This window comes from Prionailurus bengalensis, chromosome A2 (assembly GCF_016509475.1).
Source record: "Prionailurus bengalensis isolate Pbe53 chromosome A2, Fcat_Pben_1.1_paternal_pri, whole genome shotgun sequence".
NCBI lineage: Eukaryota > Metazoa > Chordata > Mammalia > Carnivora > Felidae > Prionailurus > Prionailurus bengalensis.
In genome coordinates, this window is record NC_057348.1 from 150,163,222 (window position 1) to 150,176,619 (window position 13,398).

General features: G+C 37.5%; 1 protein-coding gene across 7 annotated transcripts in view; it reads left to right on the forward strand.

Annotated features, from left to right (window-relative positions):
- Positions 1–13,398, forward strand: part of AGBL3 (AGBL carboxypeptidase 3) — a 75,150-nt gene that overhangs the window by 48,697 nt on the left and 13,055 nt on the right. For 4 of the 7 annotated variants that reach the window (XM_043589563.1, XM_043589566.1, XM_043589565.1 and 1 more), the window contains one exon: positions 13,135–13,183. The exons of the other annotated variants lie outside the window; for them this stretch is intronic. In XM_043589563.1, coding sequence (XP_043445498.1) covers positions 13,135–13,183 — 49 coding nt within the window. The remainder of the gene's footprint in view (positions 1–13,134; positions 13,184–13,398) is intronic. 7 annotated transcript variants of the gene reach the window in all.

A 13,398-nucleotide genomic window follows, 5' to 3' on the forward strand; every position in this document is an offset into this window, starting at 1 on the left:
AAGAGAATCCAAAGCAGGCTCCACGCTATCAGCACAGAGCCCAACGCAGGGCTCAAACCCATGAACCATGAGATCATGACCTGAACCGAAATCAGGAGTCAGAGGCTAAATTGATTGAGCCACCCAGGCACCCGGATTAAAATTTACATCTTGTCAATATTTATTCATATCTTTTTTTTAATATTTTTTTTATTTTATTTTTTATTTTTTAAAATTTACATCCAAATTAGTCAGCATATAGTGAAACAAAGATTTCAGGAGTAGATTCCTTAGTGCCCCTTACCCATTTAGACCATCCCCCCTCCCACAACCTCTCCAGCAACCCTCAGTTTATTCTCCATATTTTTGAGTCTCTTCTGTTTTGTCCCCCTCCCTGTTTTTATATTTTTGTTTCTCTTCCCTTATGTTCATCTGTTTTGTCTCTTAAAGTCCTCATATGAGTGAAGGCATATGATTTTTGTCTTTCTCTAATTTCACTTACCATAATACCCTCCAGTTCCATCCACGTAGTTGCAAATGACAAGATTTCATTCTTTTTGATTGCCGAGTAATACTCCATTGTATATATATACCACATGTTCTTTATCCATTCATCCATTGATGGACGTTTGGGCTCTTTCCATACTTTGGCTATTGTTGATAGTGCTGCTATAAACATGGGGGTGCATGTGTCCCTTCAAAACAGCACACCTTATCCTGTGGATAAATGCCTAGTAGAGCAATTACTGGGTCATAGGGTAGTTCTATTTTTAGTTTTTTGAGGAACCTCAATACTGTTTTCCAGAGTGGCTGCACCAGCTTGCATTCCCACCAACAATGCAAAAGAGATCCTCTTTCTCCGCATCCTCGCCAACATCTGTTGTTGCCTGAGTTGTTAAAGTTAGCTGTTCTGACAGGGGTGAGGTGGTATCTCATTGTGGTTTTGATTTGTATTTCCCTGATGATGAGTGATGTTGAGCATTTTTTCATGTGTCAGTTGGCCATCTGGATGTCTTCCTTGGAGAAGTGTCTATTCATGTCTTTTGCCCATTTCTTCACTGGATTATTTTTTTGGGTGTTGAGTTTGATAAGTTCCTTATAGATGTTCCATTTATCTGATATGTCCTTTGCAAATATCTTCTCCCATTTTAGTTTTGCTGATTGTTTCCTTCGCTGTACAGAAGCTTTTTATTTTGATGAGGTCCCAGTAGTTCATTTTTACTTTTGTTTCCCTTGCCTCCAGAGATGTGTTGAGTAAGAAGTTGCTGCAGCCAAGATCAAAGAGGTTTTTGCCTGCTTTCTCCTCGAGGATTTTGATGGCTTCCTGTCTTACATTTAGTTCTTTCATCCATTTTGAATTTATTTTGTATATGGTGTAAGAAAGTGGTCCAGGTTCATTCTTCTGCATGTCGCTGTCGCAGCACCACTTGCTGAAGAGACTATCTTTATTCCATTGGATGTTCTTTCCTGCTTTGTCAAAGATGAGTTGGCCATACGTTTGTGGGTCCATTTCTGGGTTCTCTATTCTGTTCCATTGATCTGAATGTCTATTCTTGTGCCAAATATTTATTCATATCTTAACTCACTTGATATTTTAACCTTCCTAACAGTATTCCTCTATGTCTCAGACACTCTCTTATAATCAGTCTTTGTTAAAAAATCTCCTTTCCATCTTTGTTCATGTTTTTTTAAGGATCTGATGGCTATCTGCTTCCCAGAAGTGTCAAGTTATACTAGTCAAAGATTGTACTAGATACTAGGATACAATGGGAAATATAGTCTGTTCTCAAGAAGCAGAAAGTGACAAACAGGTAAAGAGACAGCAGAAATATAATGGGATAAATGCTACTTGCTGTGTTACAGGATTACATAGGAGTGGTTTGAGGACAGGGGTGTATGAGACAAAGTTTCTCAAGAAGGCAATTGTTAGGATTCCAGGGGCCAAATATATAATCATTTTTCTTTACCAAGATCTGAATCTATTAAGAATTAAGACAAAATACTAGCAAATTGAATCCCACAACATATTAAAAGGATTATGCACAATGACCAAATAGAATTTATCCCAGAAATGCAAGATTGTTTTAACATATGAAAATTAAACAATGTAGACTTCCAGGGAAGATAGTGGAGTAGGAGGACCCTCTGATCACCTCATCTCATGGATATAACTAGGTAACACCCACATCAGTGTAAATAACCCAGAAAACAACCCAAATATTTGCAGAACAGATGCTCCATAGCTAAGTGTAGAGAAGAGGACATATCAAAGAGGATAGGAAAGGCAGAGACAAGGTCAGGAGCTAAATAGACGGGTGGGACTGTTTGCTGTAGGGAGGAATGCCACGAATGTGGAAAGGAGAGAGTACCAGACCCTCACACCAAGCACCCCAGGCCTGGAGAAGCTGCAGAAAAACAAGAGGGGCATAATTTTGCAAATTCTTATAATCAGCAGAGCTTAATACCTGGAACTTTAAAAATCAGTTGACTCAACTCTGGCAGAGCCAGGAGGGCAACAGGAAACTCAGTCCACACCCTGAAAGAGACAGCACAAGAGCCTCACTGAGATACAGCATAAAAGTACCAGTTTGAAAAACGCACGGGCGGGGCGCCTGGGTGGTGCAGTCGGTTAAGCGTCCGACTTCAGCCAGGTCACGATCTCGCGGTCCGGGAGTTCGAGCCCCGCGTCGGGCTCTGGCCTGATGGCTCAGAGCCTGGAGCCTGTTTCCGATTCTGTGTCTCCCTCTCTCTCTGCCCCTCCCCCGTTCATGCTCTGTCTCTCTCCCAAAAATAAATAAACGTTGAAAAAAAAAATGAAAAACGCACGGGGTATACAGGAGGGAGATTTGTTTACTCATCTCAGAGCATGTGCTAGAGGGGCAGAGATCTTTGGGAGACTTCTCCGAGAATAAAAGAGTTGGTGGGTGCCGTTTCCTTTCCCCACCTCCCAGCCTAGACACATGGACACCTGTGGGAAACAGTATAGTGCCAACACTCACTACATAACTTACTAATGGTGTGCCCCACCCCCACATCCTCCTCCAAACACAGCCCTCTAACCAGACATTAGCTCTAGATTGTCTCCCACAGCAGACCTGCACAAACCTTGCTAACACCACATGAACTGCCCCTGCATTCTCCTCCAATACAGTATTGACAGGAACCCACCTAAAGCAGCGCTACCGGCCTGAAAGGATACATGCAGTCATGACAGAGACCAGCACCACTCCAAAGTGACCCCTACCCAGGGGAGACTGGAAAATAAGCACATACACCAGTCCAACTGTGGCCCTAGCAGTGTGCTGGGGGCAGACATGTAGTCTGACAACAAGGGCCCATCCACCAGCCAAAGCTTCTCAGAGGACAACACAGAGAAAATGTCCAGCAGTTTTGTACTACAGTATCTCTGTCAGTTGCCTTGTCTGACTCCAACTCAAGCCCAAGGCAGCCTCGACTGGCACACCAGAAACACGGGGACGAAACTCTACCCACAACAGGCAAAGAGAGCCAAAGCAGATGACTAGACTGGAGGCAGAAGTGGCTCAACCACAACAGTAGGGTGCACAAATAGATACCCCTCAAGCACCAGGTTCTGGTGAACAAGGGACACTGCACTGTAGGGCACTACAGAGCCCCTTCTTCATAGGCCACTACTTTTAAGAGCAGGAGATGCAGCTGACTCCTAACACGTAGAAATAGGCTCAGAGAAATATGTTCCAAATGAAAGCACAGGGCAAAATCACAGCAAGAGAGCTAAACAAAATGGAGGTAAGTAAATGCCTGATAGAGAACTTAAAGTAATGGTCACAAAGATACTCACTGGGCTTGTGAAAAACATGGAGGGACTCAGTGATACCCTCAACAAAGAGATGGAAAACCAACCAGAGATGAAGAACTCAGCTGAAATTAAAAATACACTAGTTGGAATAAATAGACTAGAGGAAGCAGAAGAATGGATCAGAGACCTGCAGAACAGAATGGAAAGCAATCAAGCTGAACAAGAGAGAGAAACATAATAGAAATTGAAATTAGACTAAAAGAACTCAATGACACCATCAAGGATGATAACATTTACATTAATAGGGAATCCCAAAAGGAGAAGAGAGAGAAATGGGAGCAGAAAATGTATTTGAGGAAATAGCTGAAAAGTTCCTGAATCTGGGGAAGGAAACAGAAATCCAAGTACAGGAAGCACAAAAGACCCCAACAAAATCAACCCAAGGAGGTCCACACCAAGACACACAGTAATTAAAATGGCAAAAAGTAGTGATAACAAGAGAATTTTAAAAGCAACAAGAGAAAAGAAAACAGTTACATACAAAGGAAGCCCCATAAGGTTATCAACTGATTTTTCAGCAGACACTTTGAAGGCCAGAAGAGAGCAGCATAATATATTCAAGTGCTGAAAGATAAAAATAATATTCTAGCAGTCAGTTATACTTTACCCAGCAAGGCTATCATCCATAATGGAGAGATAAAGAGTTTCCCAGACAAATAAAAGTTAAACGAATACATGACCACAAAACCAGCCTTGAAGAGATATTAAAAGGGAGTCTTTGAGGGGAAGGAAAGACCATAAAGCAGGCGTGAGAAAAGTAGGAAATACAAAAGCAATAAAATTAAGTATAACTATAAAAGTCAGTCAAGGACTTCACGAAATAAATGTAAAATATGATACCATATGTCTAAAATGGGGGAGAGGAGTAAAGAATGGGTTCAAAATTAAGCAACCATCAATTTAATATAGGCTGTTATATACATAAGATTTACATACAAAACTAATGGTAACCACAAATAAAAAATCAGTAAGAGATATGCAAAAAAAAAAAAAAAAAGAAAGAAAGAAAACAGAATCCAGGTATATTACTAAAGAAAGCTAGCAAACCATCAGGGAAGAGAACAAGAGAAGAAAGGAACAAAGAAGAACTACAGAATCAACCATAAAACAAGTAACAAAATAGCATCAATTATTACTTTGAATGTAAATGCTCCAAGGGTAAAAGAATGGATGAAAAAGCAAGACCCATCTGTATGCTGCCTACAAGAGACTTGTTTCAGACCTAAAGACACATGCACATTGAAAGTGAAGGAATGAGAAAACATTTATCATGTAAATTTAAGTGAAAAAAGCTGAGATAGCAATACATATATCAGAAGAAAATAGACTTTAAAACAAAGATTGTGGGGCGCCTGGGTGGTGCAGTCGGTTAGGCGTCCGACTTCAGCCAGGTCACGATCTCGCGGTCCGGGAGTTCGAGCCCCGCGTCGGGCTCTGGGCTGATGGCTCAGAGCCTGGAGCCTGTTTCCCATTCTGTGTCTCCCTCTCTCTCTGCCCCTCCCCCGTTCATGCTCTGTCTCTCTCTGTCCCAAAAATAAATAAAACATTGAAAAAAAAAATTTAAAGATTGTAACAAGAGTCAAAGAAGGACACTATGTAATCATCAAAGGGAAAATCCAGCAAGAAGATATAACAACTATGGGTATTCAGCACCTAAATACATAAAGCTGCTGGTAACAAAGTAATCAATAGTAATACAATAATAGTAGGGGACCTGAACACCCAATTTATATCAGTGGTAGATCATCCAAACAGAAAATCAACAAAAACACAGTGACTTTGAATGACACATTGGCCCAGATGGATCTAACAGATATATTCAGAACATCACATTCTAAAACAACAGAATACATGTTCTTTTGAGTGTACGTGGAACATTCTCCAAAATAGATCACATATTGGGCCACAAAACAAATCTCAACAAATTAAAAAGATTGAAGTCATACCATGCATTTTTTCCAACCACAATGCTATGAAACTAGAAAGCACCCTCAAGAAAAAAATCTGGAAAGAACACAAATACATGGAACTTAAATAACATGCTACTAAACAATGAATGGGTCAGCCAAGAAATCAAAAAGGAAATCAAAAAAATATATGGATACAGGGGCATCTGGATGGCTTGGTCAGTTAAACATCCAGTTCTTGATTTCAGATCAGGTTGTGGGATCGAGCCCTGCATCAGACTTCATGCTGAGCAGGAAGCCTGCTTGGGATTCTCCCTCTCTGCCTCTGCCCCTCTCCCAGCCTGCTCACTCACTCTCCCTCTCTAAAATAAAAAAAAAAAAATGTTTTCTAATTATATGGAGACAAATGAATATGAAAACACAATTTTCCAAAATCTTTGGGATTCAGCAAAAGCTGTTCTAAGAAGTTTATAGCAATATAGGCCTACCTCAAGAAGCAAGAAAAATCTCACATAAATAATCTAACCTTACATCTAAAGGAACTAGAAAGAATAAAACCAAACCCAACCAGTAGAAGGAAAGATTAATAATAAACATTAGAGAAGAAATAAAATAGAATCTAAAATAACAGAATAGATCAGTGTAACCAGGAGCTGGTTCTTTGAGATCAACAAAATTGAGAATACTTTAGCCAGTATTCTCATCAAAAGAGAGAGAGAGGACTCAAACAAAATCAGAAATCAAAGAGGAGAAATAACAACTTATACTTCAGAAAATACAAAGCATTATAAGACAAGATAATGAAAAATTATATGCCCACCAATTGAACAACCTAGAAGAGATACATCAATTCCTAGAAACCTATAACTTCCCAAAACTGAATTGGGAAGAAATAGAAAATTTGAACAGATTGATTATAAGCAGTGAAATTGAATCAGTAATCAAAAGACTCCCAGCAAATTCCAGGACCAGATGGTTTCACAGGTAAATTCTACCAAACATTTAAAGAAGAGTTAGTACTGACTCATCTCAAACTATTCCAAATATATATATATATATATATATATATATATATATATATATAGAAAGGAAGGAAAGCTTCCAAATACGTTCTATGCAGCCAGTGTTAAACTGATACCAAAACCAAGTAAATACGCTACAAAAGAAGAGAATTACAGGCCAATATGTCTAATAAACACACATGCAGAAATCCTCGATATAATACTGGCAAGCCAAATCCAACAATACATTTAAAAAATCATTCACCACAGTCAAGTGAGATTTATTCCTGGAATGCAAGGGTGGTTCAGTTTTCACAGATTAATCAATGTGATACATAAATAAGAGAAAGGATAAAAACTATATGATCATTTCAATAGATGCAGAAATATCATTTGACAAAGCACAACATCCATTCATGATAAAAGACCTCAACAAAGTAGGTTTAGAGGGAACATACCTCAACATAATAAAGGTCATATATTTAAAAACCCACAGCTAACATCATACTCAATGTTTAAAAACTGAGAGCTTTTCCCCTAAGGTCAGGAACAAGACAAGGACATCCATTTCACCACTTTTATTCAACATAGTACTGGCAGTCCTAGCCACAACAGTCAGACAACAAAAAGAAATAAAAGCATCCAAGTTTATAAGGAAGAAGTAAGCTTTCATCATTTGCAGATGACATATTACTATACATAGAAAACCCTCAAGACTCCACAAAAGAACTACTAAAACTGATTAATGAATTCAATAAGGCCACAGGATACAAAATCAATACACAGAAATTTGTTGCCTTTCTACACACTAATAATGAAGCAACAGAAATTAAAACAATCCCATTTACAATTTCACCAAAAATAATAAAATATCTAGGGATAAACATAATTGAGGTGAAAGACCTGTACTCTGAAAACTATAAAACACTGATGGAAAAAACTGAAGATGACACAAATGGAAAGATACTCCATGATCATGGACTGGGAGAACAAATATGGTTAAAATGTCTATACTACCCAAAGCAATCCACAGACTTAATACAATCCCTATCAAAATACTAACAGCATTTTTTATAGAACTAGAACAAGTAACACCAAAATTTGTGTGGAACCACAAAAGACCCTGAAAAGCCAAAGCAATCTTGAAAAAGAAGAACAAAAGTAAAGGTATCACAATTCCAGATTTCAAGATATACTACAAAGCTATAGTAATAAAACAGTATGACTGGCACAAGAATAAAAACACATAAATCAATAGAACAGAATAGAGAACCCTGAAATAAACCCTCAAATATTTGGACAATTAATCTTCAACAAAGGAGGTAAGAATATGCAATGAGAAAAAGGCAGTCTCTTCAACCAATGGTTCTGGGAAAACTGGATAGCTGCATGCAAAAGAATGAAACCGTACCACTTTCTTACACCATACAGAAAAGTAAACTCTAAATGGATTAAGGACTTAAATGTGAAAACTGAAACCATAAAAATTCTAAACTAAGAGAGCATAAAAAGTCTACACTAAGAAAACGTGAGAACCGAAACCATAAAAAGTCTACACTAAGAAAACATAGACTTAAATGTGAGAACTGAAACCATAAAAAGTCTACATTATGAAAGTCTACACCAAGAAAGACATTGGTCATGGCAACATTTTTCTAGATATGTCTCCCGAGGCAAGGGAAACAAAAGCAAAAATAAACTATTAAGACATCAAAATAAAAAGCTTTTGCACAGCAAAGGAAACAATCCACAAAACTAAAAGATAACCTTCTGAATGGGAGAAGGTATTTGCAAGTGGCATATCCAATAAAAGGTTAGTATCCAAAATATATAAAGTATGAAGAACTGATACAACTCAACCCACAAAACAAATATTCAATTAAAAATGGGTAGAAGACATGAACAGACATTTCTCCAACAAAGACATATAGATGGCCAACAGACACATGAAAAGATGCTCAATATCACTCATCATCAGGGAAATGCAAGGCAAAACCACAGTGAGCTATCCCATCATATGTCAGAATGGCTAAAATCAACAATATGAGAAACAACAGGTGTTGGCAAGGATGTGGAGAAAGGGGAACCCTTGTGCACTGCTGGTGGGAATGCAAACCAGTGCAGCCACTGTGGAAAACAGTATGGAGATTCAAAAATGAAAACCAGAATTACCATATGCTCCAGTAATTCCACTACTGGGTATTTACCCAAAGAATATGAAAACACTAATTCAAAAAGATCTATACAGCACCCCTATGTTTATTGAAGCATTATTTTTAATTGGCAAGATATGGAAGCAGCCCAAACATCCATCAATAGATGAATGGATAAAGAAGATATGGGGTGTGTGTGTGTGTGTGTGTGTGTGTGTGGCAAATCTTGCCATTTGCAACAACATGGATGGAGATGGAGAGTATAAGTGAAATAAGTCAGAGAAAGACAAATACTATATGATTTCACTAATATGTTCAACCTAAGAAACAAATGAACAAAGAAAAGAGATTAAAAAAAAGATTCTTAAATATAAAGAACTGATGGTTATAGAATGTAGGGGGGGATGGGCGATATAAGTAAAGGGGATTAAGATTACACTTATGAGGAGCACTTAGTAATGTATAGAATTGTTGAATTACTATTGTACACATGATACTAATATAACACTGTAGGTTAATTATACTGGACTTAAATACAATTTTTAAAAAGACAACTATGATTAATGTTAAGAGCTCTAATGGGAAAAGTAACCAATATGTAAGAACAGATGGGCAATATAAGCAAAGATCTGGAAGCATTTAAGAAAGAATCAAAATGAAATGCTAAAAACCAAAAACACTAACAAAAATGAAAAATGCCTTTGATGGCCTCATCAGTAGTGGACTGGAAGTGGTCAAGGAAAGAATCAGTGAGCTTGAAGATAGGTAAGACCAACTCCCCAAACTGAAATGCTAAGAGGAACACGGAAGGGGAAAACAAAGAATATCAAAGGTCAGTGGGACAATTTTAAAAGATGTAAAGTACACATAATTGGAATACCAGGAGGAGAGGAAAAAGAACAGGGGCACAGAAAACATAAATATTTGTATTGTTAATGTGTTGTCAAAATATAAACTATACTTTGCTCATGTATCTGCATGCTTGGCAGTTAAAAGGTAAAATTTGGCAACTTTCATTCCATCTATAAACTTTTACCAAAGAAAATGAAAAGATCTTACCTTCTAAGATATCTTGCACACCTTATACTAAAAAATAGTGTGATTTTCTATCCTGTGATATTGAGTCTTTCATAATGAAAGTTTTGGGTCACTTTTTAATTTCCTCAAAACTTGCAGAAACACTTAACGAGATTTTTTAACTTTATAGAATGCAAGAAGATAGCCTCCTTGTACCTGTGCCTACAAGATGTCTATCATGGTTGTCAAATATCAAAACGTTGGTCTGCCAATAAACCACATTTTTGACATGTGGGAGAAGAATGTCCTCCAATTTGGAAGTAGTTTGAATGTGAGAATATAGGAAAGCACTACAGTAAAATAATTTACATTGTTTTCTCTCAAACTGTTTGATGATCTTTATAGAAGTACCAAGGACTGTAGAAAAGGATTCACTACACCTGAGCTATTTGGTATTGTGTGTAGATTGTGACAAAAACTCAAACAGTGGGGGGGGGATGACATTTGGGGGGAAAGAAGACTGACTCAAAACTCAAAGGTGTCACCAGGAGGGGCAGCCAAATGAAACCGCCATGAAAACTAATTTATTTGAAATCCACCTTCAGTTTAAGTTCAGATTACCCCTGTGCTTTAAAAACATTTTTCCTGCAGGTGCCTGGGTGGCTCACTCAGTTAGACATTCAAGTCTTGATTTTGGCTCAGGTCATGATCTCATGGTTCATGGAATCAAGCCCCAAGTCAGACTCTGCACTGAGAGCACGGAGCCTGCTTGGGATTCTCTCTCCACCTCTCTCTGCCCCTCCCCTAGTTTCTGCCCCCCAAAATAAATATTAAATTCAACACCCAAAAAACTAATAATCCAGTGAAGAAATGGGCAAAAGACATGAACACTTTTCCAAAGAAGACATCCAGATGGCTAACAGACACATGAAAAGATGCTCAACATCACTCATCATCAGGGAAATACAAATCAAAACCACAATGAGATACCACCTCACACCTATCAGAATGGCTAAAATTAGTAACTCAGGAATCAACAGATGTTGGTGAGGATGCAGAGAAAGGGGAACACTTTTGCCCTGCTGGTTGGAATGCAAACTGGTGCAGCCACTCTGGAAAACAGTATGGAGGTTCCTCAAAAAATTAAAAATAGAACTACCCTACGACCCAGCAATGCACTACCAGGTATACAAGGAAACAAAAGTTCTGATTCAAAGGGGCACATGCACCCCAATGTTTGTAGCAGCACTATCAACAATAGTTAAATTATGAAAAGAGTCCAAATGTCCATCAACTGATGAATGGATAAAGAAGATGTGGAATATACATACAATAGAATATTACTCAGCGATCAAAAAGAATGAAATCTTGCCATTTGCAGCAACATGGATGGAACTAGAGGGTATTATGCTAAGCAAAGTAAGTCAGAGAAAGATAAGTATATAATTTTACTCGTGGAAATGTAATAAAACAGGTGAACATAGGGGAAGGGAAGGAAAAATAAGATAAAAACAGGGAGGCAAACCATAAGAGACTCAAATACAGAGAATAAAGTGAGGGTTGCTGATGGGGAGGGGAGTGGAGGGATAGACTAAATGGGTGATGGGCATTTGAGGGCACTTGTTGGGATGAGCACTGGGTGTTATATGGAAGTGATGAATGCTAAATTCTACTCCTGAAATCATTATTACACTATATGTTAACTAACTTGAATTTAAATAAAATTTTTAAAAATGTTTAAGTAAAATTAAAAACAAAAAAATAGTACACATTTTCCCCAAGTTTAACTTATGGTGACATCCAGTGTGCTTCAGTGTCTAACAACAATGAACAATCCAGACATGCAGAACCTACATGATGAATTTAAAGATGCAAATGGCCTGAATGCCAAAAAGCTAGTCTACTAGATAATAAGTGGATGGACATTTTTGAAGGGCTGGAAACTAATTCCTTACAAGTTGAAAAACCTGCTGTTGCTAGTAAGTAAAATCGTATTCCATGTTCAAACTCCTCTGTTGACGGGATTATCTAATTTGATGTCATTGCACTGGACTGCCACCAGGGACCAATGTAAAGTGGGCTTGGTAAGAGACCTGCAAGTGAGAGAGAACTTGACTTTGAATGTGTTCAGTGTTACCACTACACAGAAGAAAAGAGGGATGTCCTAAAGGCTGCAGGGAGTTCAGAGAGTATTATCAGAAAAGGAAATACAAAATGCAAAAATACTCTATTTTATCATGGGACATAACCATATCATTGTTAATTTTTATTAAATATAGGAAATATCTATTAGCCTCATTATATTTACCTTCAACTTTTAAAAGTCAATATTTATGTGTCTTAAGAATACACAATAAAATGGCTTATAAAATTTAAATATCCAACAAGGAGTTAAAATCTGTATCAGAAACAAAGATATTAATATATTATTATCACATATACTATTTGCTTAATTTCTTCCATAAATTACTAATTGCCACTGTTAACTGCTCCAATTGTTTTTACTTAATAGTGTTTATATATCAGAAAAGGAAATATAGAATGTTATATTAATTTTAAATACCTATTTTATATTTTACTGTTAAAATCATAATATATGTGATGTATAGCTACCTATTACATACTATACTTTTTTTTTTTTGCAGGGGGGGGGGTCTGGGATGGCTGTGTCCTAGGTTGGCTGTCTACTATACATGTAGACAAACATCCTTCATAGATGTTTATATAAATGTAAATATATATATTCAATTCTGAATTGTTTGACAATTATTGGATAGGTATTTCTACTGTCTACTATTCTCTTGAAAGAGTTTAAAGGCTTCTAGGGGAAATATGTACAGGTATACTTCATGTCTGGATGAAACAATGGCAGATTAATTGAAAATAAGCTCAGTTAAGCTAGCCATTAAATGTATGAATGAGGTAATTGTCAATAAGTAAAAACAAGTTTTGTTAATCTCTAAAAAAATCTCCATTTATGGGGCCCCTGGGTGGCTCGGTGGGTTAAGCATCTGACTTCGGCTCAGGTCATGATCTCGCAGTCCGTGAATTCCCGCATCGGGCTCTGTGCTGACAACTCAGAGCCTGGAGCCTGCTTCAGATTCTATGTCTCCCTCTCTCTCTGCTCGTCCCCCACTCACGCTCTGTCTCTCTCTGTCTCTCAAAGATGAATAAATGTTAAAAAAAATTTTTTTTGTAAATCTCCATTTAGAAATTTTATGGTATACTCTCTTTTTTAGTGAAAATACCCGCACGAGTTCCTTCTTGGCTTCTAAAAAGATATGTAAGGTAGGAGAACTATACTTGATTTCTTCTACCTGACTACATTACTCCTTTCCCTCTGGCTTCTGTGATTTTGATTTTGAGTTAAAGCAACAGGTAAAAGTAACTTTTTTATAACAATTGCTAATTGAAGTCTCCTTATATTCTCCATAGTATCTGTGACTAGGCCAGTGTTGTACGTAGCAGTGTTTACATGATGCATTTTGAAGCGTTGTGAGATT